The sequence below is a fragment of the Arachis stenosperma genome, chromosome 10, assembly GCF_014773155.1.
Source record: "Arachis stenosperma cultivar V10309 chromosome 10, arast.V10309.gnm1.PFL2, whole genome shotgun sequence".
Lineage (NCBI taxonomy): Eukaryota > Viridiplantae > Streptophyta > Magnoliopsida > Fabales > Fabaceae > Arachis > Arachis stenosperma.
In genome coordinates this window covers 16,115,314-16,141,454 of record NC_080386.1, presented here as the reverse complement: position 1 = coordinate 16,141,454, position 26,141 = coordinate 16,115,314, and the positions used below count along the sequence as shown (strand labels likewise).

Sequence of the window (26,141 nt, the reverse complement as noted above, 5' to 3'; positions counted from 1 at the left end):
ATAAACTGAAAATAAAGATAGAAATACTAAAAAAAAATTCTTTTTTGTAAGAGCATGCGTGGAGTGACGATTATACAATTTACGTATAGTATAGTGTTTTTTTTTTTAAAAGGAAGTACTAAATAAATGTTTGATATATTGATTTTGGATCAAACTCCTCAAAGGGAGAGAATTAATAAAATAATAAAGTGAAATATTAATCAGTTTAAAATTAAGATAATAGAGTTTACATGATAAGAATTACAAATTCAATGATGATTATTGATTTATCTCTCATTTTATCATTTAATTAATTTCTTCACTAATTCATTCATTTTAGATATACAATATTGTTGACTTATCCATTATCTTTCAATGAATAGAATATAGACTCTACTGAAATCCAATCCAATAGTAAATAATGAATGAGTCGACACATTTTATTCCATGTAAAATGGATACCCCATCGTAAAACACTGCAAATGCGCATAAAGATGTGTTGGTAATTAGTACTAACCATAAAGACTTTAGCTCCAGAGTTGAGAGCATTGATAACCATCTTCCTCTCCACAGGTCCTGTGATCTCTACCTTTCTATCAGCCACAGCCGGTGGAACCGGTGCACACACCCACTCCCCTTCCCTTATGTACCTCGTCGCCGGATCGAACCCCGGCAGAGCCCCTTCATTGTACCTCCTCTTTGCCTCTTTTCTGCACTCCAGCGCATACCTTATATGGCTCCTGAACTCACGTTGCAACTCAGCAACAAACTTCAGAGCATCCTTTGTGAGGATTTTTGCAAACTCCTCATCATATCTTCCCCGAATGTCCACTCCTTCTAGAACATCATAGGACGGATCAATCTTTTTCACTCCTTGTTTGGGATATCCATAGGTTCCAGTATCCATCCCTTTCCTTTTTTTGTTTTATTAACCTTTGTTTCCCCTTCTACGTGCCTATAGTAATAGTATTGGTTCTTGTATGAAAATATGGAATGTGTCTTGAGGGGAAGGGCTAGTTAGAATTTATAGAGCCAATAGAGAAACGGGAGCAAGTTGGATAGGTAATGTTACGAAAACAATCAGAGTCATCATACAAACCGATACAAAATAGGAAATGAATTATCTCAAATCTTTTAAGTTCTCGCTACAGTACATCCATGGAATCGGAAGGAGCAGAGATCGCAAGATTCTCTGCGATATAAGCATGGACAACAAGGTTACTAAGGATCTCAGCGAAGAGGATCTCATCACTCTGAGATGAAGTCTCCAAATACGTCATTGAAAGCGATTTGGTTAGTTTCTTTTCGCTTAAACCATTCAATTAATTAAGAAGAAAGTTTAATTTATTGATGTGTTTATTGATTTTCTCAGAGGAGGTTTAATGTGCTGAATATATGGAGATTGAAGGCAAACGAAATATCAGTAGTAGGAGTATATATGCTTTTACATTTCCTATTTCCTCTTATATATATGCTTTCTGTGGGTAACAAACTCTGCTTTATGCTTAATTAAATTTGATTAGCTTTCACATTCCTAATTAAGATAGTATTTTGTTGAACCAGATTGGGGTTGGGTGCTTATTAGAGAAGCTAATAAGGCTAATAATTTGAATTTCCTCAAATAGAGCTGAAGCTTGCCGGACTTATTTTTCTTCTTGCTTATATTTATATAAATTATATTTAATTTGTTCTTTTTTTTGTGGTTTAGTAATGTTTTTTTTTTGAGATGATGCATATTTTAGAACGAGTGAAATGAGAAGAACTGGTTGATTGTAGAAAGAGAAAAAGCTTTTAGCTTTTTTTGAAGTTAAAGATTGGTTTCTGATATATATTTAGTGGTTCTAATATTTTATATGCTAAAGTTTTTGCTTCTTTTATGGGTTGTTATGTTAATATAATACATTGGAACGAGGAGTTGTGTTGAGACAATTTTGCTTCTTTTGGTTTTAATTTCTATTTATCTCTTCTATTTAGCAGCAGAGAAAGAAGAAGAACAACTCGAGCATGGCACAAACGCTAGCGATGCCTATAGCTCCCTCTCTCGCCCTAATCTCAAACTCCAGACCTCTTTCCAGAGCTGTCTATTTCCCTGTTCTCAACCCTCCCTGTAACACCCTAATATTCAAATCCTTATGCTCGAGTCATAAGTCAATGATATTACAGTGGTACGACTCTCAGGTGGATTTTTAATATATAAGTATAGGTAATTTCGAAAGGAGTATTAATCAAGAAGCCTGAAAAGAGTAGAAATAAAATCGCGAAGACGTATCACTCACGTTTCGACAACGAAAAGATAAAACGTGAAGCCGAAAGCGATATACGGATAAGGCATAAAGGAGATTAAGAGATAGATAACAGATAGATATATATAACATAAGTAAATAGCCACTAGTCGCGACCCGCGAAGTTTAGGCCGGCTAGGGTACAATATGAAAGTAGTTGACAACAGGACATCCTAATCTCTCCCAAAGGAAACATAAGAGCCTCTATAGGCAAGTTCCAAAAGAGTTCAACACATAATATAATATCTTCGAAACAAAGGTGGAGAGATTCTAAGCAAAACACAATGTAGAGGAAATAAAGATCTTCGCCGGCTCTCAGACGAACCACAGCTCACTTCTGAGCACCTGGACCTGTATCTGAAAAACAAGAGATATATACGGAATGAGAACCCCGGGCCCATGGGTTCCCAGTACGGTAAAAGTGCCAAATAAATACAATGCGCTGCAATAAAAAACTCACTAAGCATCCTAAACTCCTTTTTTTACCAAGTATCCAGCCTAGATTCTCACTAATCCATAAATAGGCATCTGTCGTAAGGGGATACTAAATCTAGTTCATGTTACACATGTTTTCCAACTCGCTGATTCTTCCACGAATCAGACTCAGAATCATAAGCAAAACCATCACCAGTTGTTCTGCCTCAGCAACTCTATATCAATACATCATACCCTCGCCTGGAGCTAGTGAAATCACATCACTGCGTCTACCCAGGGGGCTCAAATGATCTCATTCGAAAATCGTCATCATTATGCAATCGCATTATCAATTCATCTCATCAAGAACAGCCCCCAACATCCACCAACACCATCATGAGGGATCTCTCAGTTGTACAAACACAAGCAATACAGACAAGTAATACACAAATAAGGTACAAGTAGAACAAGTAGCATGTAATCAGGTAACATAGCATATATGATATAGAAATCCAAAACAAATAGGTAAACCCAAACAATTCAAACATATGCAAATGATGTATGCCTGCCCTATGGCTGATGATATCATCTGTCGGTTATATAGCCAACCCGACACGTCCTGGTAGCTAACCATGGACAGAAACACCCCTTGCGGAGCAAGTAGGTTTGAGCTACAACCTCCTTGCTACTACCCGCTCAGCCCAGAGCCAGTGGAACAACCACTACTGCGGCTACTACCCAGGCGGGTGTTTAACAGCTCAACCTGGAGCCAGTGGAACAACCACTACTGCGGCTACTACCCAGGCGTCACAATCTCTGACCTGGAGCAAGTGGGACAAACCACAACCCTTGCTACTGCCCAGGTATCTCAAGCATTAACCCGGAGCAAGTGGGACGAACCACAACCCTTGCTACTGCCCAGGTATCTTAATCATTGACCCGGAGCAAGCGGGACGAACCACAACCCTTGCTACTGCCCAGGTATCTTAAGCATATATTCATTCAATCTCAATTCAAATCATCAATCCTCATTGTTATCAAATCTCAAACATTAACCTGGAGCAGGTGGGACGAACCCCAACCCTTACTACTACCTAGGTATCAGAGTTACATTCATTCAAAACTCCATAATTAACTCATTTATCATAAACATCCTTTTCCGTCTCATACCCAGAGCAAGTGGACTAGCCACTGCTACTACCCAGGGAAACTCGCATCTCAGATAGTGGAAGTGCAAATCACAATTATCAATAATTCAGCATAAACATGCATGAATTCTCATCCATGGATCAACATCCATATCAGCCATCCGGCTCACGGTTAAATCCATAACCAGCCAATATTCATAGCATACACAGCTATTCCGGCTCACGGTTCAATCCAGAACCAGCCAATTCATAAACAATTACGGCCCTTCGGCCAATGGCATAACAAGCACTTCCACCACCATCCTCCACATCTCATATAATCATCAATGATCCTCATTGATTATTCATTTTCCCATTGCTTCACTCGCAAGTTACCTCATTCACTAGCCCTTTTCTAATAGCTAGGCATATCATAATGATTTAGGATATAAGTGGTGAGATCGGAGGCTTAGAAGTATGAGATTTGGCTTTTAAAACTCAAATATCAACTTTGGCATGAAGACAATGCCACGCATACGCGTACTCCACGCGCACGCGTGGATGTCCTTAAAAACTCATCGACGCACAAGCGTCATGCACGCTAACGCGTGGATTAAAAGTTTGCCAAATCGACGCGCACGCGTCAACCACGCGTACGCGTGGATACTCTCGTGCCCCAGGCACAAAGCTGGCACAGTTCTGGCACAACTCTCTGGAAAATGGCTGGGCATTGGGTGCAGCACTATCGGCGCGCCCGCGCACATCACGCGCACGTGTGGATGGCGTTTTCTGGAAGATCGGCGCGTACGCGCCAAGTGCGCACACGCGCAAGGGGTTATTCTGCTAAAAATTTTCTAAGTTAAAAACTGCAGAATTCATAGCTTCAACCCCTAATCTTCCGACGGACATAACTTCCTCATTTTAAATCGTTTTTCACCCGTTCTTCGAACGGCATGGACATCCTGGATCCAATTTCATTTATAAACAGATTTGGCACAAAACAAAGATCCGTAGTCCAAGTTATGTCCCGTCAAAGTATGCCCAAAAACCATATTTCCATATAAAACTACAAAGTGCCATTTTCAAAACAAGCCATTTTCAACTCTTTTCAAAATCAACCAAAACATGCCAATTTCAACCCTTTTTGAAACCAGTCAAAATATACCAAAATCAACATCAAGCCTCCTCAACTAATACATTAACACCTTACCACAATTCACAAAACCGCCATATAACCATCTTTACCCATTTCAAACAAATGGCTAAATTACAAACATATCAACATGTCATACATCCTTCCTCAGCCCAATTTCCAACAATACTATTTCCAATCAACCATCATTATACATAACCAATATCATACTCACTATCACGTGGTTTCACCCCTAAATCAACCTTAATCATTCCACAAGCATATGTCACAACATACATACCTCTCATGCATTATCATACCATCAAAGCATCAATAATCATACTCACATATATGACCACATAATATATCTCAACCAAAATCAAACATACCTCATCTACACTATTTCACCCAAAATTTACCAATTTCCACACTTCAACTCCTCAAACCTCATTATTCAATAACCAACCCAATCATTCATATATTCATTATATGAAATTTATCCAATCACTTGTGTCATCATACAATGCACACATCAACTTACCTTCCTTACCTCTTTCTGGCCTCCGGCCCAATTTCACAATTTAAATGCATAAATCACAAATCAATACTCATTACCCAAAACATCAAATTTTCAATACACCAAGCATACAAGGCCACACAATTCTCAACCCAATCATTAATTCACATTACATACCAACTATGCATATTAGCACCAACCATTTACACAATCCAAACTTAATCCTAGGGGCATCTAGCCTAGGAATCCTCATCACACCACACGATACTTAAATGAAACTTAAACCGTACCTCTTGTAGACAAATCAATTGAGCCTCTTCTTTAGAAGTCTCCACCAACCTTAGTCCCAAGCCTCACCAAAGCTCCTCAAGCAACACCAATCTCTCAATTGTGCACCAAGATCATCAAATACACTAACATAACCAATATCACATACATACATCAACCTAGGGCTCATAAAAATCACAAATCACAAGGGTTTGAGTACTTCTTACCTCAGCCCATATGAAGTAGGGATAGAACCCACTTAGAATCCATGTTGGAGTATCCCTAAACACCCAAAATCACAAGATTTCAACACTAACTTCCCAAAAACGTGTAACAGTGGGGAATTTCGAAAACTGGGCAGAGATGAATGGAATACTCACCACAAAACTTAGATAGAATTGTAGAGGATGAGAAGAGCGACGCGTGGCCGCAAACGGCTCGTCAATCGGAGCTCCGTAGCTCAAGTTATGGTGATTTGAAGATCAAAGAGAGTTAGGTTTTCTCTCTTCTCTTCTCTCTCCCAATTTCAGCGCCCAACACCCCTTCTTTAGGGCAAAATGAGCTGAAATGCTCATAACTAATGTTTATATATGTTGGGTCTTGGGCCCACTTAGGCCCAGTTCACTTATTTTTGTCCGTTGGCCCAATTTTGGACCAAAACCTTTAACATTAGCGCTCTAAATCGCACTTCAAATATTTCTACCTCCCCTAATTATAATTCCTCATTTCTTAATCTTATTTACTCATAATCAACTTTCTCAGCTGCAGTACCAGGCAGATCTCAGCCAGTACTTCCGGTCAAAATTCCACTGCGCGCTTTTACGCAGAAAACTATGTTTTCTGACTCGGAAAAATTCACTGAATCCAAATATCATATTTAAATCATCAAATTCCAATTGCCAAATCTTCCAACCATATTCGCTCCTATTTAACTTATTATTTAACCAATTTCGGTTAAACCGGGTATTACATTCTACCCCCCTAACAGAAATTTTCGCCCTCGAAAATTCCATCCATCACTACGAGTACGCGAGCATAGTCTGCCTTTATATCAAACGCATAACAGTTCCAAGGTCTTTTTACTCTGCGCGCTTCCATTGCCGCGCTCTGATTGATTTTTTTTTCTATTTCTGAGGGTCTCGGTCGTTCGTTCAACGCCGACCAACAGCCTCGTTCCTTACTTTTACCGTCTCATCAACCCACACCCTATTAAATCTCATCAATAATATTGCTATCATCGTTAATCATAGCCATCATCCCACATCACTATAATCAATCAAAGCTTTCTTCATTTTCAAAACCCAATGAGTTTGTACTAACAAGCTGACAAACTCTTATGAATCCGCTTTCCTTTAATAATCTATAAAAGCTTTCGAGGCACATGTCTTTTGTTGAAGTTACTCAGATCAAAAATCATTTTCAAAAATATAACCAACACTCCTTCAAATTCTTGGGAGAATTTTCAACAGCACCTCCCTAAAAATTGGAGTTTACCACCCGTCACGGGTTCCCTCAAACCAATCTCAGTACTGCATCAACATTTCAATTTAAAGGTTTCCAAACGATTCCTCTGAAACCGATCATTACAAATCTTGATCTAAATCCAAGGTCACCATGACTAAACATCATAGCACTCATCTCTCGAACACAACAACTTGCACTCAATCCTCATCTAAATCCGACTACGCATCAATGATAATTTCCTCATCCGTTTCAGAACCATCAAGGCTTACAGCCACAATTAATTCCAATTATCTAGAATCATTATCTGTATAAGCTCACTAAACTTTTAAGTACTCAAAGCATAAAGCATTTCTAATCATACCCCACTTTTCCTTATTATTACCATACTATGCTAACGCTTTAGCAAGCTTCCACTACGCCACTTTGATTTCTCGTCAAGTATTAGCTCCATCACTTATTTTCTCAAGTACCCAACCACAACTTAGCATGACTGGTATTTCAAATCAACGTTTCTAAATCCATCATTTAGGACCATTTCTTATCTATTTAAATCAAAGGAACTAAAAGTCACGGGTCAATCCGTTTTTACCAAAAATCCGAAAATTAACCAACTATATAACAAACACAACACATTATTTTCAACAGAAAATCATTTACATCACAAGCGTTTATCCATTTGTATTAAGGTAAATCCTTACTCGGACCATCCGGTTTGCTTCTCAGTCTAACATTAAGCTCGACATTCCCAGTTATACTGTATAGGTGGTATTATAAAATCACACACTGCCATTTAAGCTTGATTATTGCAATTACCTCAATCTTACTGCCGCAATCGGCCCGCATCCTGACTCTCTCCCTGTTGGCAATTTCTTGATACATGCCCTGGTAACCCGCACTTGTAACATACGCCTAACCCCAATCGGCATGGCCTATTTGGGTGATGACTTCCACATCTCTGACAGCTCAGAACATTAGAAGCAGCCGCTGCTCGTTTTCCCTTACCATCCCTTTGGGACTCCTCACTCGTCGCAAGGTCATTTCGCCTTTGAGGAAAACGTTGTGGGTATCCTCTTCTCTTACACTCTTGACCCCTTGTTGGGTATTCTTGATTGTGCTCCCTGCGGTGGGACTCCCGACGGTCATTCTTTGCCTCAACAGCCTTCCTCACACATTCTTCAGCAATACGGCTCTTGTTCACAAGTTCAGAGAAGACCCTAATCTCCATCGGTCCAACGGAGCTTAGGATTTCACTTCGAAGTCCTCCCTCATACTTAATACACTTCCATTCCTCGAAGTCTCCCGGAGCTCCCTGACACATGCGGGAAAACCTGAATAGCTCCTCAAATTTGTCTGTATACTCAGATACGGACATAGCACCTTGCTTCAACTGTAGTAACTCCAATTCCTTGGCTGTTCTGGCGGAATTCGGAAAGTACTTCTTATAGAATTCCACTTGGAAGGCATCCCAAGTGATAGGATCATTCCCCTGTTGCAGGAGACGTCGAGCCCCTTGCCACCAATGCGATGCTTCCCCTTTGAGCAGATAGGTAGCAAATTCAACACGCTGCTCTTCAGGCACCAACTGCGCTTGCAGCGCTCGCTCCATGGCCTGAAACCAAGTATCAGCTTCAGTCGGATTGGTGGTCCCCTTGAACTTAGGTGGATTAACCTTTAAGAAAGTTGCCAGTGTCATCGGGCCCTGAGCTTCCCTTCCGCCATTGCCATTATTGTTTATCTGTTGCCCAAGAGCCTCCGCAGTGGCTTGCATAGTAGCAGCCATATTCTCCAACGCCGCCATAAGGTTTACCGGGTTATTCGGGTTGACTTCTGGTTCCTGCGTACCAGTACGATCTCTCTCACGTCCCTGACTGGGTCCACGAGGCGCCATCTGGTTACTATACACACCAAACAATCGATATCAAGTTGATCAGTCTCAATATCGGAAGTATAGTGCTTCAAAGTACCAAAGGTACACTCATGGACTTCATGCTAGATGTATCGGTTAGATACCCTAACTAGCACAGGCACAGACTCAGAGTATGCATTGAAGCATAAGCAGTTCCATCCCTCAGGCTCACGAGGACGAACTGCTCTGATACCATAATGTAACACCCTAATATTCAAATCCTTATGCTCGAGTCATAAGTCAATGATATTACAGTGGTACGACTCTCAGGTGGATTTTTAATATATAAGTATAGGTAATTTCGAAAGGAGTATTAATCAAGAAGCCTGAAAAGAGTAGAAATAAAATCGCGAAGACGTATCACTCACGTTTCGACAACGAAAAGATAAAACGTGAAGCCGAAAGCGATATACGGATAAGGCATAAAGGAGATTAAGAGATAGATAACAGATAGATATATATAACATAAGTAAATAGCCACTAGTCGCGACCCGCGAAGTTTAGGCCGGCTAGGGTACAATATGAAAGTAGTTGACAACAGGACATCCTAATCTCTCCCAAAGGAAACATAAGAGCCTCTATAGGCAAGTTCCAAAAGAGTTCAACACATAATATAATATCTTCGAAACAAAGGTGGAGAGATTCTAAGCAAAACACAATGTAGAGGAAATAAAGATCTTCGCCGGCTCTCAGACGAACCACAGCTCACTTCTGAGCACCTGGACCTGTATCTGAAAAACAAGAGATATATACGGAATGAGAACCCCGGGCCCATGGGTTCCCAGTACGGTAAAAGTGCCAAATAAATACAATGCGCTGCAATAAAAACTCACTAAGCATCCTAAACTCCTTTTTTACCAAGTATCCAGCCTAGATTCTCACTAATCCATAAATAGGCATCTGTCGTAAGGGGATACTAAATCTAGTTCATGTTACACATGTTTTCCAACTCGCTGATTCTTCCACGAATCAGACTCAGAATCATAAGCAAAACCATCACCAGTTGTTCTGCCTCAGCAACTCTATATCAATACATCATACCCTCGCCTGGAGCTAGTGAAATCACATCACTGCGTCTACCCAGGGGGCTCAAATGATCTCATTCGAAAATCGTCATCATTATGCAATCGCATTATCAATTCATCTCATCAAGAACAGCCCCCAACATCCACCAACACCATCATGAGGGATCTCTCAGTTGTACAAACACAAGCAATACAGACAAGTAATACACAAATAAGGTACAAGTAGAACAAGTAGCATGTAATCAGGTAACATAGCATATATGATATAGAAATCCAAAACAAATAGGCAAACCCAAACAATTCAAACATATGCAAATGATGTATGCCTGCCCTATGGCTGATGATATCATCTGTCGGTTATATAGCCAACCCGACACGTCCTGGTAGCTAACCATGGACAGAAACACCCCTTGCGGAGCAAGTAGGTTTGAGCTACAACCTCCTTGCTACTACCCGCTCAGCCCAGAGCCAGTGGAACAACCACTACTGCGGCTACTACCCAGGCGGGTGTTTAACAGCTCAACCTGGAGCCAGTGGAACAACCACTACTGCGGCTACTACCCAGGCGTCACAATCTCTGACCTGGAGCAAGTGGGACAAACCACAACCCTTGCTACTGCCCAAGTATCTCAAGCATTAACCCGGAGCAAGTGGGACGAACCACAACCCTTGCTACTGCCCAGGTATCTTAATCATTGACCCGGAGCAAGCGGGACGAACCACAACCCTTGCTACTGCCCAGGTATCTTAAGCATATATTCATTCAATCTCAATTCAAATCATCAATCCTCATTGTTATCAAATCTCAAACATTAACCTGGAGCAGGTGGGACGAACCCCAACCCTTACTACTACCCAGGTATCAGAGTTACATTCATTCAAAACTCCATAATTAACTCATTTATCATAAACATCCTTTTCCGTCTCATACCCAGAGCAAGTGGACTAGCCACTGCTACTACCCAGGGAAACTCGCATCTCAGATAGTGGAAGTGCAAATCACAATTATCAATAATTCAGCATAAACATGCATGAATTCTCATCCATGGATCAACATCCATATCAGCCATCCGGCTCACGGTTAAATCCATAACCAGCCAATATTCATAGCATACACAGCTATTCCGGCTCACGGTTCAATCCAGAACCAGCCAATTCATAAACAATTACGGCCCTTCGGCCAATGGCATAACAAGCACTTCCACCACCATCCTCCACATCTCATATAATCATCAATGATCCTCATTGATTATTCATTTTCCCATTGCTTCACTCGCAAGTTACCTCATTCACTAGCCCTTTTCAAATAGCTAGGCATATCATAATGATTTAGGATATAAGTGGTGAGATCGGAGGCTTAGAAGTATGAGATTTGGCTTTTAAAACTCAAATATCAACTTTGGCATGAAGACAATGCCACGCATACGCGTACTCCACGCGCACGCGTGGATGTCCTTAAAAACTCATCGACGCGCAAGCGTCATGCACGCTAACGCGTGGATTAAAAGTTTGCCAAATCGACGCGCACGCGTCAACCACGCGTACGCGTGGATACTCTCGTGCCCCAGGCACAAAGCTGGCACAGTTCTGGCACAACTCTCTGGAAAATGGCTGGGCATTGGGTGCAGCACTATCGGCGCGCCCGCGCACATCACGCGCACGCGTGGATGGCGTTTTCTGGAAGATCGGCGCGTACGCGCCAAGTGCGCACACGCGCAAGGGGTTATTCTGCTAAAAATTTTCTAAGTTAAAAACTGCAGAATTCACAGCTTCAACCCCCAATCTTCCGACGGACATAACTTCCTCATTTTAAATCGTTTTTCACCCGTTCTTCGAACGTCATGGACATCCCGGATCCAATTTCATTTATAAATAGATTTGGCACAAAACAAAGATCCGTAGTCCAAGTTATGTCCCGTCAAAGTATGCCCAAAAACCATATTTCCATATAAAACTACAAAGTGCCATTTTCAAAACAAGCCATTTTTAACTCTTTTCAAAATCAACCAAAACATGCCAATTTCAACCCTTTTTGAAACCAGTCAAAATATACCAAAATCAACATCAAGCCTCCTCAACTAATACATTAACACCTTACCACAATTCACAAAACCGCCATATAACCATCTTTACCCATTTCAAACAAATGGCTAAATTACAAACATATCAACATGTCATACATCCTTCCTCAGCCCAATTTCCAACAATACTATTTCCAATCAACCATCATTATACATAACCAATATCATACTCACTATCACGTGGTTTCACCCCTAAATCAACCTTAATCATTCCACAAGCATATGTCACAACATACATACCTCTCATGCATTATCATACCATCAAAGCATCAATAATCATACTCACATATATGACCACATAATATATCTCAACCAAAATCAAACACACCTCATCTACACTATTTCACCCAAAATTTACCAATTTCCACACTTCAACTCCTCAAACCTCATTATTCAATAACCAACCCAATCATTCATATATTCATTATATGAAATTCATCCAATCACTTGTGTCATCATACAATGCACACATCAACTTACCTTCCTTACCTCTTTCTGGCCTCCGGCCCAATTTCACAATTTAAATGAATAAATCACAAATCAATACTCATTACCCAAAACATCAAATTTTCAATACACCAAGCATACAAGGCCACACAATTCTCAACGCAATCATTAATTCACATTACATACCAACTATGCATATTAGCACCAACCATTTACACAATCCAAACTTAATCCTAGGGGCATCTAGCCTAGGAATCCTCATCACACCACACGATACTTAAATGAAACTTAAACCGTACCTCTTGTAGACAAATCAATTGAGCCTCTTCTTTAGAAGTCTCCACCAACCTTAGTCCCAAGCCTCACCAAAGCTCCTCAAGCAACACCAATCTCCCAATTGTGCACCAAGATCATCAAATACACTAACATAACCAATATCACATACATACATCAACCTAGGGCTCATAAAAATCACAAATCACAAGGGTTTGAGTACTTCTTACCTCAGCCCATATGAAGTAGGGATAGAACCCACTTAGAATCCATGTTGGAGTATCCCTAAACACCCAAAATCACAAGATTTCAACACTAACTTCCCAAAAACGTGTAACAGTGGGGAATTTCGAAAACTGGGCAGAGATGAATGGAATACTCACCACAAAACTTAGATAGAATTGTAGAGGATGAGAAGAGCGACGCGTGGCCGCAAACGGCTCGTCAATCGGAGCTCCGTAGCTCAAGTTATGGTGATTTGAAGATCAAAGAGAGTTAAGTTTTCTCTCTTCTCTTCTCTCTCCCAATTTCAGCGCCCAACACCCCTTCTTTAGGGCAAAATGAGCTGAAATGCTCATAACTAATATTTATATATGTTGGGTCTTGGGCCCACTTAGGCCCAGTTCACTTATTTTTGTCCGTTGGCCCAATTTTGGACCAAAACCTTTAACATTAGCGCTCTAAATCGCACTTCAAATATTTCTACCTCCCCTAATTATAATTCCTCATTTCTTAATCTTATTTACTCATAATCAACTTTCTCAGCTGCAGTACCAGGCAGATCTCAGCCAGTACTTCCGGTCAAAATTCCACTGCGCGCTTTTACGCAGAAAACTATGTTTTCTGACTCGAAAAAATTCACTGAATCCAAATATCATATTTAAATCATCAAATTCCAATTGCCAAATCTTCCAACCATATTCGCTCCTATTTAACTTATTATTTAACCAATTTCGGTTAAACCGGGTATTACACTCCCAAGGTAACATAAAACAAACTCTACCTTACATTTCTGAAATTTGTTTGTTTACTTTCGAATTTTTGTGCTCAGGTGAGAGAGTTAAGCATAGAGTGCGCTCGAGTTGGCGGAGTGGAGATTCCGAACAACAAGAGAATTGAGTTCTCACTACAGTACATCCATGGAATCAGAAGGAGCAGAGCTCGCAAGATTCTCTGCGATATAAGCATGGACAACAAGGTCACTAAGGATCTCAGCGAAGAGGATCTCATCACTCTTAGAGATGAAGTCTCCAAATACGTCATTGAAGGCGATTTGGTTAGTTTCCTTTCGCTTAAACCATTCAATTAATTAAGAAGAAAGTTTAATTTATTGATGTGTTTATTGATTTTCTCAGAGGAGGTTTAATGCGCTGAATATAAGGAGATTGAAGGAGATTCAATGTTACAGAGAATAGGTAGATAGGTAAGTTTGCTGAAGAAGGCAAACGAAATATCAGTGCTATGCGTTGCCGAAGTCGCACTCATTATCTTCTCTACCAAAGGCAAGCTCTTCGAATATTCCAGCGATCCCTGGTTCGTACCTCTTCATTCTCCCTCTCTCTGACCCAATATCACCTTTACTTAATTTCACTGCTCATAACTATACATAATATGGATCTTGATTAATTAGTGAAATTTTAATTTCTGTGTGGAAATTACTTAATTCAGAACGCCACCGATTATGTGTTTTCATCTGTTTCACATTAAGAGTACTGTCCACATGCAGTAGTAGGAGTATATATGCTTTTACATTTCCTATTTCCTCTTATATATATGCTTTCTGTGTGTAACAAACTCTGCTTTATGCTTAATTAAATTCTATTAGCTTTCATATTCCTAATTAAGATAGTATTTTGTTGAACCAGATTGGGGTTGGGTGCTTATTAGAGAAGCTAATAAGGCTAATAATTTGAATTTCCTCATATAAAGCTGAAGCTTGCCGGACTTATTTTTCTTCTTGCTTATATTTATATAAATTATATTTAATTTGTTCTTTTTTTTGTGGTTTAGTAATGTTTTTTTTCAGATAATGCATATTTTAGAATAAGTGAAATGAGAAGAACCGGTTGATTGTAGAAAGAGAAAAAGCTTTTAGCTTTTTTTGAAGTTAAAGATTGGTTTCTGATATATATTTAGTGGCTCTAATATTTTATATGCTAAAGTTTTTGCTTCTTTTATGGGTTGTTATGTTAATATAATACATTGGAATGAGGAGTTGTGTTGAGACAATTTTGCTTTTTTTGGTTTTAATTTCTATTTATCTCTTACTTCTATTTAGCAGCAGAGAAAGAAGAAGAACAACTCGAGCATGGCACAAACGCTAGCGATGCCTATAGCTCCCTCTCTCGCCCTAATCTCAAACCCTAGACCTCTTTCCAGAGCCGTCTATTTCCCTGTTCTCAACCCTCCCAAGGTAACATAAAACAAACTCTACCTTACATTTCTGAAATTTGTTTGTTTACTTTTGAGTTTGTGTGCTCAGGTGAGAGAGTTAAGCATAGAGTGCGCTCGAGTTGGCGGAGTGGAGATTCCGAACAACAAGAAAATTGAGTTCTCGCTACAGTACATCCATGGAATCGGAAGGAGCAGAGCTCGCAAGATTCTCTGCGATATAAGCATGGACAACAAGGTCACTAAGGATCTCAGCGAAGAGGATCTCATCACTCTTAGAGATGAAGTCTCCAAATACGTCATTGAAGGCGATTTGGTTAGAGTATTTTTATAGAATACGGATTGAATCAAGATGAAGAAGCAAGAACAGAGTTGAGAGCAGTAGATGCGTGGATACTGACTGACAAGCCTTACTCTCATCAATCCATTCATTCGGTAAGCTTCAATCTCCATTCCCAGTTCTTCCCCATCTTGGATCTGTTTTTGGCTATGATATCTTGGTGTTTCAGGTTTCTTTCTTTTCCTAACCCTTATTGATATAGCTACCTGTGCGATTAGGGTTCATGGAAAAGGATGCTGGGAACAAATTTTTTTTGGTCTGATTTGTCAGATTCATTTAAAGATCAGTGGTAGTTCTCAAGAGGAAATCAGCCTAGGCTTCATGTCACTCTGCCGCTCTCTTATCTTGGGAAACAACAAGTTAGGTGGGAATTTTTACGGCGGCCCTGTCCTTTCTCTGTCCCCTTCCATCATGTGACGTGTTTCACTGTTCAGTCCGAATTTCCTGTGATGTAGGTATGTAGTGGTTATGACTTATTTCAGATTCTTTGATATTTGTTTACTTTGATACTCAAGTTTCCTTTCAATTAACAAGATTTGTTTTTGTCCCTGTTTGGGCGTTCTTTTCTGATTCTATTTTGAAAATTGGATTTTTTGTTTCGATATAAGATGTTGTGTTCCAGTAACAGTAATTGTTTTTGGTCCTGTTTATCCGTTCCCTTCTGATTTCCTTCTGAAAATTGGGTGGTTTTGTTTGTATTGCTGCTTGTGTGATAGATGAAACAAATGAACTATGCTTAGTGTCAACTGATTCAAAAAAGCTCCTCTCTAATCTCACCCCCTGGAAGGAATGTTAGAAGATAACACTTAGAATCATCGGAATGAGGAGTTTAATTGATCATAGGGAGGAGAATGAAGAACATGCTTTTCTTCGGCTTCTAATAATGGATAAAGAAGTTAGTTATTATAGCTATTTTGATAGTTTTGTTGAATAAGTTTATAGGTGTGTAAAAATAAGTTAGTGTATTTATAGGATGCAATTGTATTCACTGGTTTATTGTTTTTTTTTCTGGTTTTCTGATTTTTATGGTATTTTATCTTCTTGATCATTTACTTTCTAAATACATATTTTGTTTTTCTCTTTTATTTATTCCTTTTTTCCTTGTCTGGATCTTTTTTTCCTTCTGTTTTCTTGGGTGTTGAACTAAAACCCGTGTCTATTTAAGTGGTGAAGAATTTAGTGGTTGGTGTTCATATCCATTGTTTTCTTTTGCATTGTTAGTGTCTAGAGAAAATGAGCTATTTGGGTGTAGGTGTTAGTCCTGGAACAGCTCCAATGTACCATAGCACAAACCTGAAATTGTTGGATAAGAGGATCAAGATAGCTGAGTTGGTGTTAAGGTTTATGATTCTTGGTCTTGGAGTTGTTGCAGCTGTTCTTATGGAACTGATTCACAAGTGAAGGTGTTTTTCTCCTTTGAGAAGGAAGCTAAATTCACTGATGTTAAGGCTTTGGTGTAAGTATCTATTTATCTATGTTCTATGTTAATTTCTAGCAATAAAAGTGTTGCATGTTTTGTTGTCCAAATTCATTAGTTTTTGATGGATTAAAAAACTTTGCAGATTCTTGGTAGTTGCTAATGGTTTGGCTGCTGGATACTCTTTGATTCAAGGACTCCGTTGTGTTGTGAGTTTGGTTAGGGGAAGTGTTCTCTTCAACAAGCCCCTTAGCTTGGGCCATTTTCTCTGCTGATCAGGTACCCTTCTATATTTGAAAGATCACATCCTACTTTTTTTTGTTGTCTTATACATTGTGGTCAAAACACAAGATTATCAAGATTCATCAACATCTTGCTTTTTCCTCAAGAATTTTGTTGCCATATTGATTAATATCATTTATTTTTGTTATAAATTCATGCAAAGACATAATAAAAAAGTAATTTGTCATTATGTCCATAGTGATATAACCTGAGTGGCAATATATATATTTTTTCTGGTTTTCTTATTTTATGGTATTTTATCTTCTTGATTATTTACTTCTAAATACATATTTTGTTTCTCTCTTTTATTTATTTCTTTTTTCCTTGTCTGAATCTTTTTTTCCTTCTGTTTACTTGGGTGTTGAACACTATAATTAATAAGTGTTGTTGTTCTGTCTTTTTTTTCACCATTTGCTTCAGATTGGAGCTATTTATCTCTTATATTTCTAACTGTTGTATTATGCCTTTTTATGATTTCAATTTCGAAAAACTATTGTGTTAAAACAGTGGAAAATTCTTTAAACCCTAAAGAATTGTGTTATTTCGATCTGTTTTTGCTTTCCCTAGTTGAAGTGCGAAAAATTGTGTCTTGATTTCGTCCTGGATTGTTGCAAGTTGCTATTCCTTCCCTTTTTTATGATGGGTTTTCTCTATTTTGTGTTTCAGAGAGCCTTGACTTCTAATATTTTTTCTACCTTCCATTCTGTACGGAGTACTCTTATAAATTAATTACTTCAATTGTATCTACTATATCATGATTGATCTTAATTACTTTCTTTTCTCTTGCTCAGGAAGCATAATTTCTGCCTTCCTGTTGTTGCCCCCAGTGTAAGTTTGATATATTTCGCCTTCATTCTTAACTATCCCTTTTTATGAGGCCATATTTTTGTCATTTTTATCTGTATCTGATCTTCCTAGAGTAAAAAGGAAACAAGTGCCTTAATTAGGATGATGCAAAACACTTAATTCATTAGTATTGCTTGTGCTGTTCTATCATTGGGTTTTAAGGTTTAACGGGTTTCATTGATATTTAATTTGATTGTATGGTAATTAGCTAATTTTAGGTACTTAATTACTTTGGTTAGATAAAGATAACTCTTTATTTACTTCACTTCCTAATTGATTAATTTTTATTTGGAGATTAAAGAAATATACCTGTGTTGTACATAGATGCATACTTCTTTTAGGTTTGTTAGTTAAAACCTGGCTAATTTTTTGGTTCTAGCAACAATTGGAACAGAAGCATGTGAAAAAAAACACAAATGAAAGTGAGACACATAATAAGATCTATATACAATCCATATAAAAACACTTCAAATGCTCTCTGAATATCCTAGAAATTGTAGGCATCAGATTGGATTTGGTTTTCTAATATGTAATTCATAGTAGCTTTGAATAATTTTGATTCTTTTTCTGAACTCTGTCTTCATGAAGAGAGATTCTTTTTCGATTTTCTGTTAGGTTCTTCGTTTTCAGTATGCAGTGATTTTATTAGAGTTTGCAATTGTGTTCCTGATTTCCCATTGGGGTTTGCGTGTTTTAAATATGAGTTTTGTAATTTTCCGTTGATTTTAATACTCAATTTTCTATAATGTACACTGAACTATTGAGCTATTAATACTCATACACACTTGATTTAGGGTAGGATTTAGGGAGGGAGATGATTTGTGGGAGTGATTGCTGATTGGAATATGGGTCAAATTGAAAAGCTAGATTTGTGGTCATGGAGATGTCTTTTTGCTTTCATTATGGCAATTGTGAGGTGATCCAATAGCTTCGACAGGTTAGTAGGCATTAGATTTATTTAAGTTTTCTTATGATGTATTCATTTATTGGGACCCTTGCTCTATTGGGTCTTTCTTTTCTTCAATTTGTTGTTGGAAAAAGCTACAGCAATAATATAAGTATAATGTCTAAAATTAGTTTGAGTATTTAAAGTATATAACTATAAGTTCTGGAATAAATTTAGAAATAATGAAGTTTATTACAGTGCACAAAATGAGTTAAATAAACATTATTATTAGAAAACTGTCTCGTGGGATTGCTGATAATTTGGATGACCCAAAATACAAGCATTACAAATATTGGTCTAACCCCTTAGAAACAAGGTGAGATCCTATACTTAATTGCTTTAGTAAACATTTTGTAGAAGTTGCACACAAGAAGACTGCCAATCTAGAATTTGACTATTGTTGGCACATAGCTACTACGTAATTAATCATTTTATTACCTTGGTTTGGGGCATTGATAGATTCCTGCTTTTGCTATCTTCTATAATGTCGTATCCTGCTGTCTTTTAAAATCCGTAGTTTATTCATACTACTTCTCTTTATGGTTTGTGTTATATTTTTGTCCTGCTGCTGCAGATTACCACATGCTCCAAATATGGAGATTTACTCTATGTATGGGGTCGGGATTCCAACGTAAAGAGTCTATGTTTATAAGTCAACCTTCCAATCGGAATGCTACATTCCGTTTCAGATTGACACATCAGCAATTGGTGGAGATGAGGACTCTTTTTTAAAGGATGGAGTTTATAATGCCAATTGGGATGAAACCGTTCCTGTTTTAAGCGCTGGTTTCATTTGTGCAAGAGGCTGGCGGGAAAAAACCCGCTTTAATCCTTCAAGCATCTAAACGTTCGTAAGGGAGTATAAAGACACTGCTCCGGCTAATCTTCTCGAAGGAAGGGGAACCCAGAGTGGTGCTCATGTTGATATATTGGAGAACTTTGCACTTATTGAAGATATTATATGAGTAGCAGCAGGGGCCTCTGGTGAGGACTTAGGTAGACATAGAGTTCACTCAGATTTTCAAAGGGTTTCAAAATATTAACTCTCAGTGCAATAAATGTTCTGGCTGGCAGTTGTTCCTTTATTAAATTATTTTTTACTTTTCGGATTATAAATACTCATTGTTACCTTAGTTTAACATGAGTATTACCCATGAGGTTATAAACAGTTACCCATGAGGTTATAAAGAACTGTTGTTAGGAATTAAATGGAAATGTGCACTAATCTTTGATCATTTTAGCATTGGTATTGTGACACCAAACTAATCATTTCTATGTGTTAGTGAGTTTTCTGAAATGTTACCTGTTCTATATGTTTGTGTTTTGGATTAATTTTAAGACACTTATCAGTTGTATCATATTATTAATAATTTCCTCTTTTGGTGCATGTGTTTATCTTCTTTTGATAGTGTTCCTACTAAGGCATATACTTAAAGTGTTGACAAGGATATGTGTATACCACAAAATCAGTCATGATTTTCTATTCGATCGATTGTTTTTTTATTGGATAAAGTAATTTAAAAAACATTTAGATCTTATTAGTTCTCTCTCGTGTCAATTTGAGTGTCAATTTGAGAGTCAAATACGCAATTCTCTAAATACACAATTGTGATATTAATGGCACAATTATAAATAAAAATTTTTAACAAGAAAAAAAATTTAGGACACCATGTATTATTAACGTATATTAGAATAACATTAATTTATAGATATTTTTTTGAATCTAATTAACAATATAATTTTGTTATTTTAAAACACAAGGAGTTGTATTAACATTATACGCATAATCAAATTATTAGTTAATAAGTTGTTTTCGAGTGGATTAATAACTTCGTTCACTTATCATATTTTTCAGGCTCTTGTGATTCAATTCGAACAGTTTACTTATGAATAGTTGATTTGCTGTAGAATATGTTTAACTATATATTTTATAATAATAACTCTGTTCTTATTGTGTTAGGATAATTACTTGCATTTGAGATCTTAGGTCAATAAATTTGCGACTTGCGTATGTGTATGAAATTTTTTTTAAACTTGATATTATTTGTTTAGGTTCAAGTATGAAACTAAAGCAATTTTTACTCTTTTGATTACTGATGATTTTTCTCAATTTTGACTCTTATTTATCTCAATGTTAGAAGATTTAATTTTATGCATTTGAATAATAATATATTTTTGTTGTAATATGTGAAAAACCCTATAAAATCTTATACGGTTCAATTTCAATTGCTCCCTTCCTTAAATTTTAATGCGATGAAAGAATTCTTTTTATATACATAAATTATATTGGTTTTTGTTCTTATTTATGTTTATCTTCTTAATTGTGTTGTTTATATTTTTAAGTTGTATTTGTTGTTGCATAATTTATGAAGTTGAACAAAATACAATGTTCTATGAGACAGGATTTCTATAGCCAATTCTAAGACGTGCTCATCAAAATTAATGTTTTGAAAAGTAACGATACTTATGCAACTATGAAGAGTTAGGAAAAAATACTTATGTATTGAGTAGTGATAGAGTAAACAAATCTGTTACATTTAGTTAAGAATTAAACAACAAAAGTACTTTTTATTAACTTAAAAAGTGACAATCCAAAAACATTGAGAAGAACCGAAATTTTCAACCCGTGCAATGCACGGGTCTTCTGCTAGTATATATATATTGTGTGTGTACTCTATAACAATGATGATCATGATGATGAAGATGATGGACGAGAAGGAGAAAAATGAATAAGAATAAAAAAGTCCAACGAAAAAAGGAGGAGGAGGAGGAGGAAGAGGTGTAAGAAGAAGAAGATGACTATAACAAATGAGAAAAAAAAAGAGAAGAAGAAGAAGATGACGAAGTGTAAAGAGAAGAAGAAGAAGGAGGAGGAGGAGAAGAACTTGGCAGGTCGCGTGAATGTAAATGACTTGTATGTGTAAATAACTTGTATATGAAGAATAATTGATTTAGAAAATGCATGAACATGCTGTTATTGAAGCTGTAGAATCTTATCCAGAAGCTTCTATTTTTGGGTTGGCTTTTGATTGGGTGTAAGTTTTGAACCAACTCCTATCTAATTGATGAAAATTTTAGCTAACCATTATATTGGCTCATGACTTGCTCATATCCCCTTACTGAATCCACGAGGAAGAAAATCTTGGAGTTATCGTTCTAAAACTAGGTTGCAGAAGACTGATATGGTGAGACTCATAACTAATCTTGGTTACGGGGTTTAGTTTCTGCTCAAGCAGATAGCAATGTTCCATCTTTATTTAAAATAGCAACACCTCAACTTTCCCTTCTCCTCCTTTTCTTGTGTACATGATAAAACAACAAAACCTTATCCCACTAGGTGGAGCCGGTTTCTTGTGTACATAAATATAATGAAAATATAAAGACTGAATTAACGTCTTACATAAGAGTATAAGACACCATCCAAACTAACAGCAAACTATTAGACATAATGAAGCATTTCAGAATTCAAAGCTTTGCTGGTCCCTTGGGGTGTTGTATGACTATGTAATTGTAGGCATCCAGGGTCAGAAAATCATCCAGTGTTGGAGCAGTGCACTGCCTTTTGAAGATCTTGCAAGCCTCCTTATACATTCCCTTCTTGAATTTATCTTTTCCCACCTCACTTTCAATCCTAGCCATCTCTTCCTCAACCACTCGGCTGAAGAGCTCCTTGCTCACTCTTACTCCGAGTCCATCCCCATCCAACTCCACTCCATACTTGATCCACTGCCAGTTCTGCACCCTGCTAATCTCAGCAGTGGCAGCATCTTCCATGAGGTTGTAAAGAGGAACTGAACCAGATCCAGTGAGCCATGCCGCCACATACTGAATACCGACACGTGTATTCAAGCGGAGACCATCCATTGTACGTACACCTCTAGGTATTTGCAAGAGGTCTTCTTCAGTTATGCTTGCAGCATCATCGCGCTTCGCGTCCTTGATCTGATTAGGAGCATTGCCCATGTTGTTGTTAAAAACCTCCACGCAGGCTAGTATCAGACCGGGGTGTGCTGCCCATGTTCCGTCGTGCCCTGCCTTTACTTCTCTTAGTTTGTCCTTCCTTACCAGTTCCAGTGCTGCCTCATTAGCAGCTGGATCATCTCTACTTGGAATTTGAGCTGCCTGGTAAAGAATATAAACTTAAGAAACATTTTCAACAAAAAACCACCTTCATGTATGGCTTGCCTCAATTTGGTTTAAACAGTTTCAGCTAAATTTTCAATCTAGCCTTGTGATTGTTATCCTTAATGTTCAATTTGATACTAGTCAGTTAGCATCTAAATTATATAGTCCATATACCCTTCACTTAAAAGTTAGAACTACCACTAGAAATTAAGAATGCTGCATAGTAGTAAACTCTGGTCAGCTTCAAAATTTCATGTGAACTTAACATGTTATACTTTGATTTCAATGCCATCATCTTATTTTCCTGTCCAAGCAATGAAAACATGTTTGTTAAAGCCATATGCAATTTTGACATTAGAGAACTTATTCTTGTAGTGAACCAAATTCAGAGAATGGATATTGTCATTTCTATTTTTATTCCTTCATTTTTTCTATAAATTCATGCAAACATACAATGCAAAAGTATGTATGGAGTGACATTATAGAAAAAGAGTGACATTACCATTTTCTCCCAAATTTATCACATATACATACCATGCCTCCCATAGCATGCACGCCATGCCTATGACACGTCCGGATGAGAAGGTCAGAGTAGCTCTTCATGAATTGCTGAGTCATGCCAACAAGAACCCTGTCCGGGAGCAGCCGATCCGGGTGAGCTTGGAAGGTCTTGACATAACTGAAAATGTAATCCCAACGGCCACAGTTGAGACCAACGGAGTGGTCCCTCAGCTCATGCAGAATTTCGTTCATTTGAAACACAGCAGGAAGTGTTTCAATCAGAACAGTGGCCCGTATGCTTCCCCTTTCTATGCCTGCCATCTTCTCTGCCCTCTCAAACACATTATTCCATATCTTAGCTTCCCTGTCAATCACAAATTACTTGTTTGATTGTATTCTATATAAACTCCTAAACATAAAATCTCTAGCTTTCAGCTAGAGCTAGCTTTGTTCTTTACCTTGAGTGCTCCATTTTTGGAAGATAGAAGAAAGGGCCAAAGCCTGCACCCTGAGTCTGGCGGAACTGTGCATGATTTTGGTAGAAGTAGAGGCCAAAATCAACAAGGCAACCGGTTGCTGGTTCACCATCAATGAAAATATGGGCCTCGGGTAGGTGCCAACCTCTTGGTCTGACAAAAAGCTTAGCTGTCTGATCGTTGAGCTTGTAAACCTTGTTCCTGGCTTTGTCGTTGAAGGTTATAGTCCCAGCCACTGCATCCTTCAAGTTCACTTGACCCCTCATAAGATTCTCCCATCTTGGTGAGAGTGCATCTTCAAAATCAGCCTACAAATCGAAATTTTAACAAACAGTAACTTTTCATTGTTTTGGTTCCAAATCTGAAATGTTATTTGAACATCACCCCAACATAAACACAATCTCTTATGAGAAAGTCTAGGGACGAGCACATTTATTAAAATTTAATCATTATTTAATAAAAAAAATAAATAATTTTATATTATTATATAAATTTTCACACTATTAAAAATACTAATAATGATTAATTGATAATTAGAAATCACAAAAGTTGTTAGTTTCTATCACTTCACATCTCTTATAAGATAGGAATATCTCCTCTTAATCATTATCCTGGCCCATCTTCATAACTCCTAAAATATCTAAAAATCAAGTGTACTGGTAAAAAAAAATTCTTTTTTGTAAGAGCATGCGTGGAGTGACGATTATACAATTTACGTATAGTATAGTGTTTTTTTTAAAAGAAAGTACTAAATAAATGTTTGATATATTGATTTTGGATCAAACTCCTCAAAGGGAGAGAATTAATAAAATAATAAAGTGAAATATTAATCAGTTTTAAATTAAGATAATAGAGTTTACATGATAAGAATTACAAATTCAATGATGATTATTGATTTATCTCTCATTTTATCATTTAATTAATTTCTTCACTAATTCATTCATTTTAGATATACAATATTGTTGACTTATCCATTATCTTTCAATGAATAGAATATAGACTCTACTGAAATCCATTCCAATAGTAAATAATGAATGAGTCGACACATTTTATTCCATGTAAAATGGATACCCCATCGTAAAACACTGCAAATGCGCATAAAGATGTGTTGGTAATTAGTACTAACCATAAAGACTTTAGCTCCAGAGTTGAGAGCATTGATAACCATCTTCCTCTCCACAGGTCCTGTGATCTCTACCTTCCTATCAGCCACAGCCGGTGGAACCGGTGCACACACCCACTCCCCTTCCCTTATGTACCTCGTCGCCGGATCGAACCCCGGCAGAGCCCCTTCATTGTACCTCCTCTTTGCCTCTTTTCTGCACTCCATAGCATACCTTATATGGCTCCTGAACTCACGTTGCAACTCAGCAACAAACTTCAGAGCATCCTTTGTGAGGATTTTTGCAAACTCCTCATCATATCTTCCCCGAATGTCCACTCCTTCTGGAACATCATAGGACGGATCAATCTTTTTCACTCCTTGTTTGGGATATCCATAGGTTCCAGTATCCATCCCTTTCCTTTTTTGTTTTATTAACCTTTGTTTCCCCTTCTACGTGCCTATAGTAATAGTATTGGTTCTTGTATGAAAATATGGAATGTGTCTTGAGGGGAAGGGCTAGTTAGAATTTATAGAGCCAATAGAGAAACGGGAGCAAGTTGGATAGGTAATGTTACGAAAACAATCAGAGTCATCATACAAACCGATACAAAATAGGAAATGAATTATCTCAAATCTTTTAGTTCTACAAGACAAATGTCACCCACATCATCAATGGCGTAACCTATCACACTTCTCAATGAGGGCACAAAATTCAACAACACCACACTCTTATCCCATGATAGACTTCATCCCTTGAGCAAATATAGCCATGCAATCTCTTCAGATACCCCATGCTGA

General features: G+C 37.8%; 1 protein-coding gene and 1 pseudogene across 1 annotated transcript; one reads left to right on the top strand and one right to left on the bottom strand.

The window, feature by feature from the left end:
• Window positions 1–16,108: 16,108 nt before the first annotated feature.
• LOC130956820 (CASP-like protein 2B1) lies at window positions 16,109–17,794 on the top strand (annotated as a pseudogene).
• Window positions 17,795–22,601: 4,807 nt separating this feature from the next.
• LOC130957940 (malate synthase, glyoxysomal-like) lies at window positions 22,602–25,761 on the bottom strand. Its single transcript, XM_057884802.1, has 4 exons — window positions 25,365–25,761; window positions 24,221–24,546; window positions 23,796–24,126; window positions 22,602–23,258 (listed from the first exon to the last, which is right to left on the bottom strand). Exons 1-4 carry the CDS (start codon window positions 25,752–25,754, stop codon window positions 22,602–22,604), a joined length of 1,704 nt encoding a protein of 567 aa, XP_057740785.1. The 5' UTR covers window positions 25,755–25,761.
• Window positions 25,762–26,141: the final 380 nt, after the last annotated feature.

Bases quoted from the DNA above. Each gene is read 5' to 3' on its own strand.
- LOC130957940 (XM_057884802.1), bottom strand. From the start codon at position 25,754: ATGGATACTGGAACCTATGGATATCCCAAACAAGGAGTGAAAAAGATT. The intron at 24,547-25,364 runs GTTAGTACTAAT...TTCGATTTGTAG, and splicing joins CTGGAGCTAAAGTCTTTATG to GCTGATTTTGAAGATGCACT. The intron at 23,259-23,795 runs GTATGTATATGT...ATTCTTTACCAG, and splicing joins TGCATGCTATGGGAGGCATG to GCAGCTCAAATTCCAAGTAG.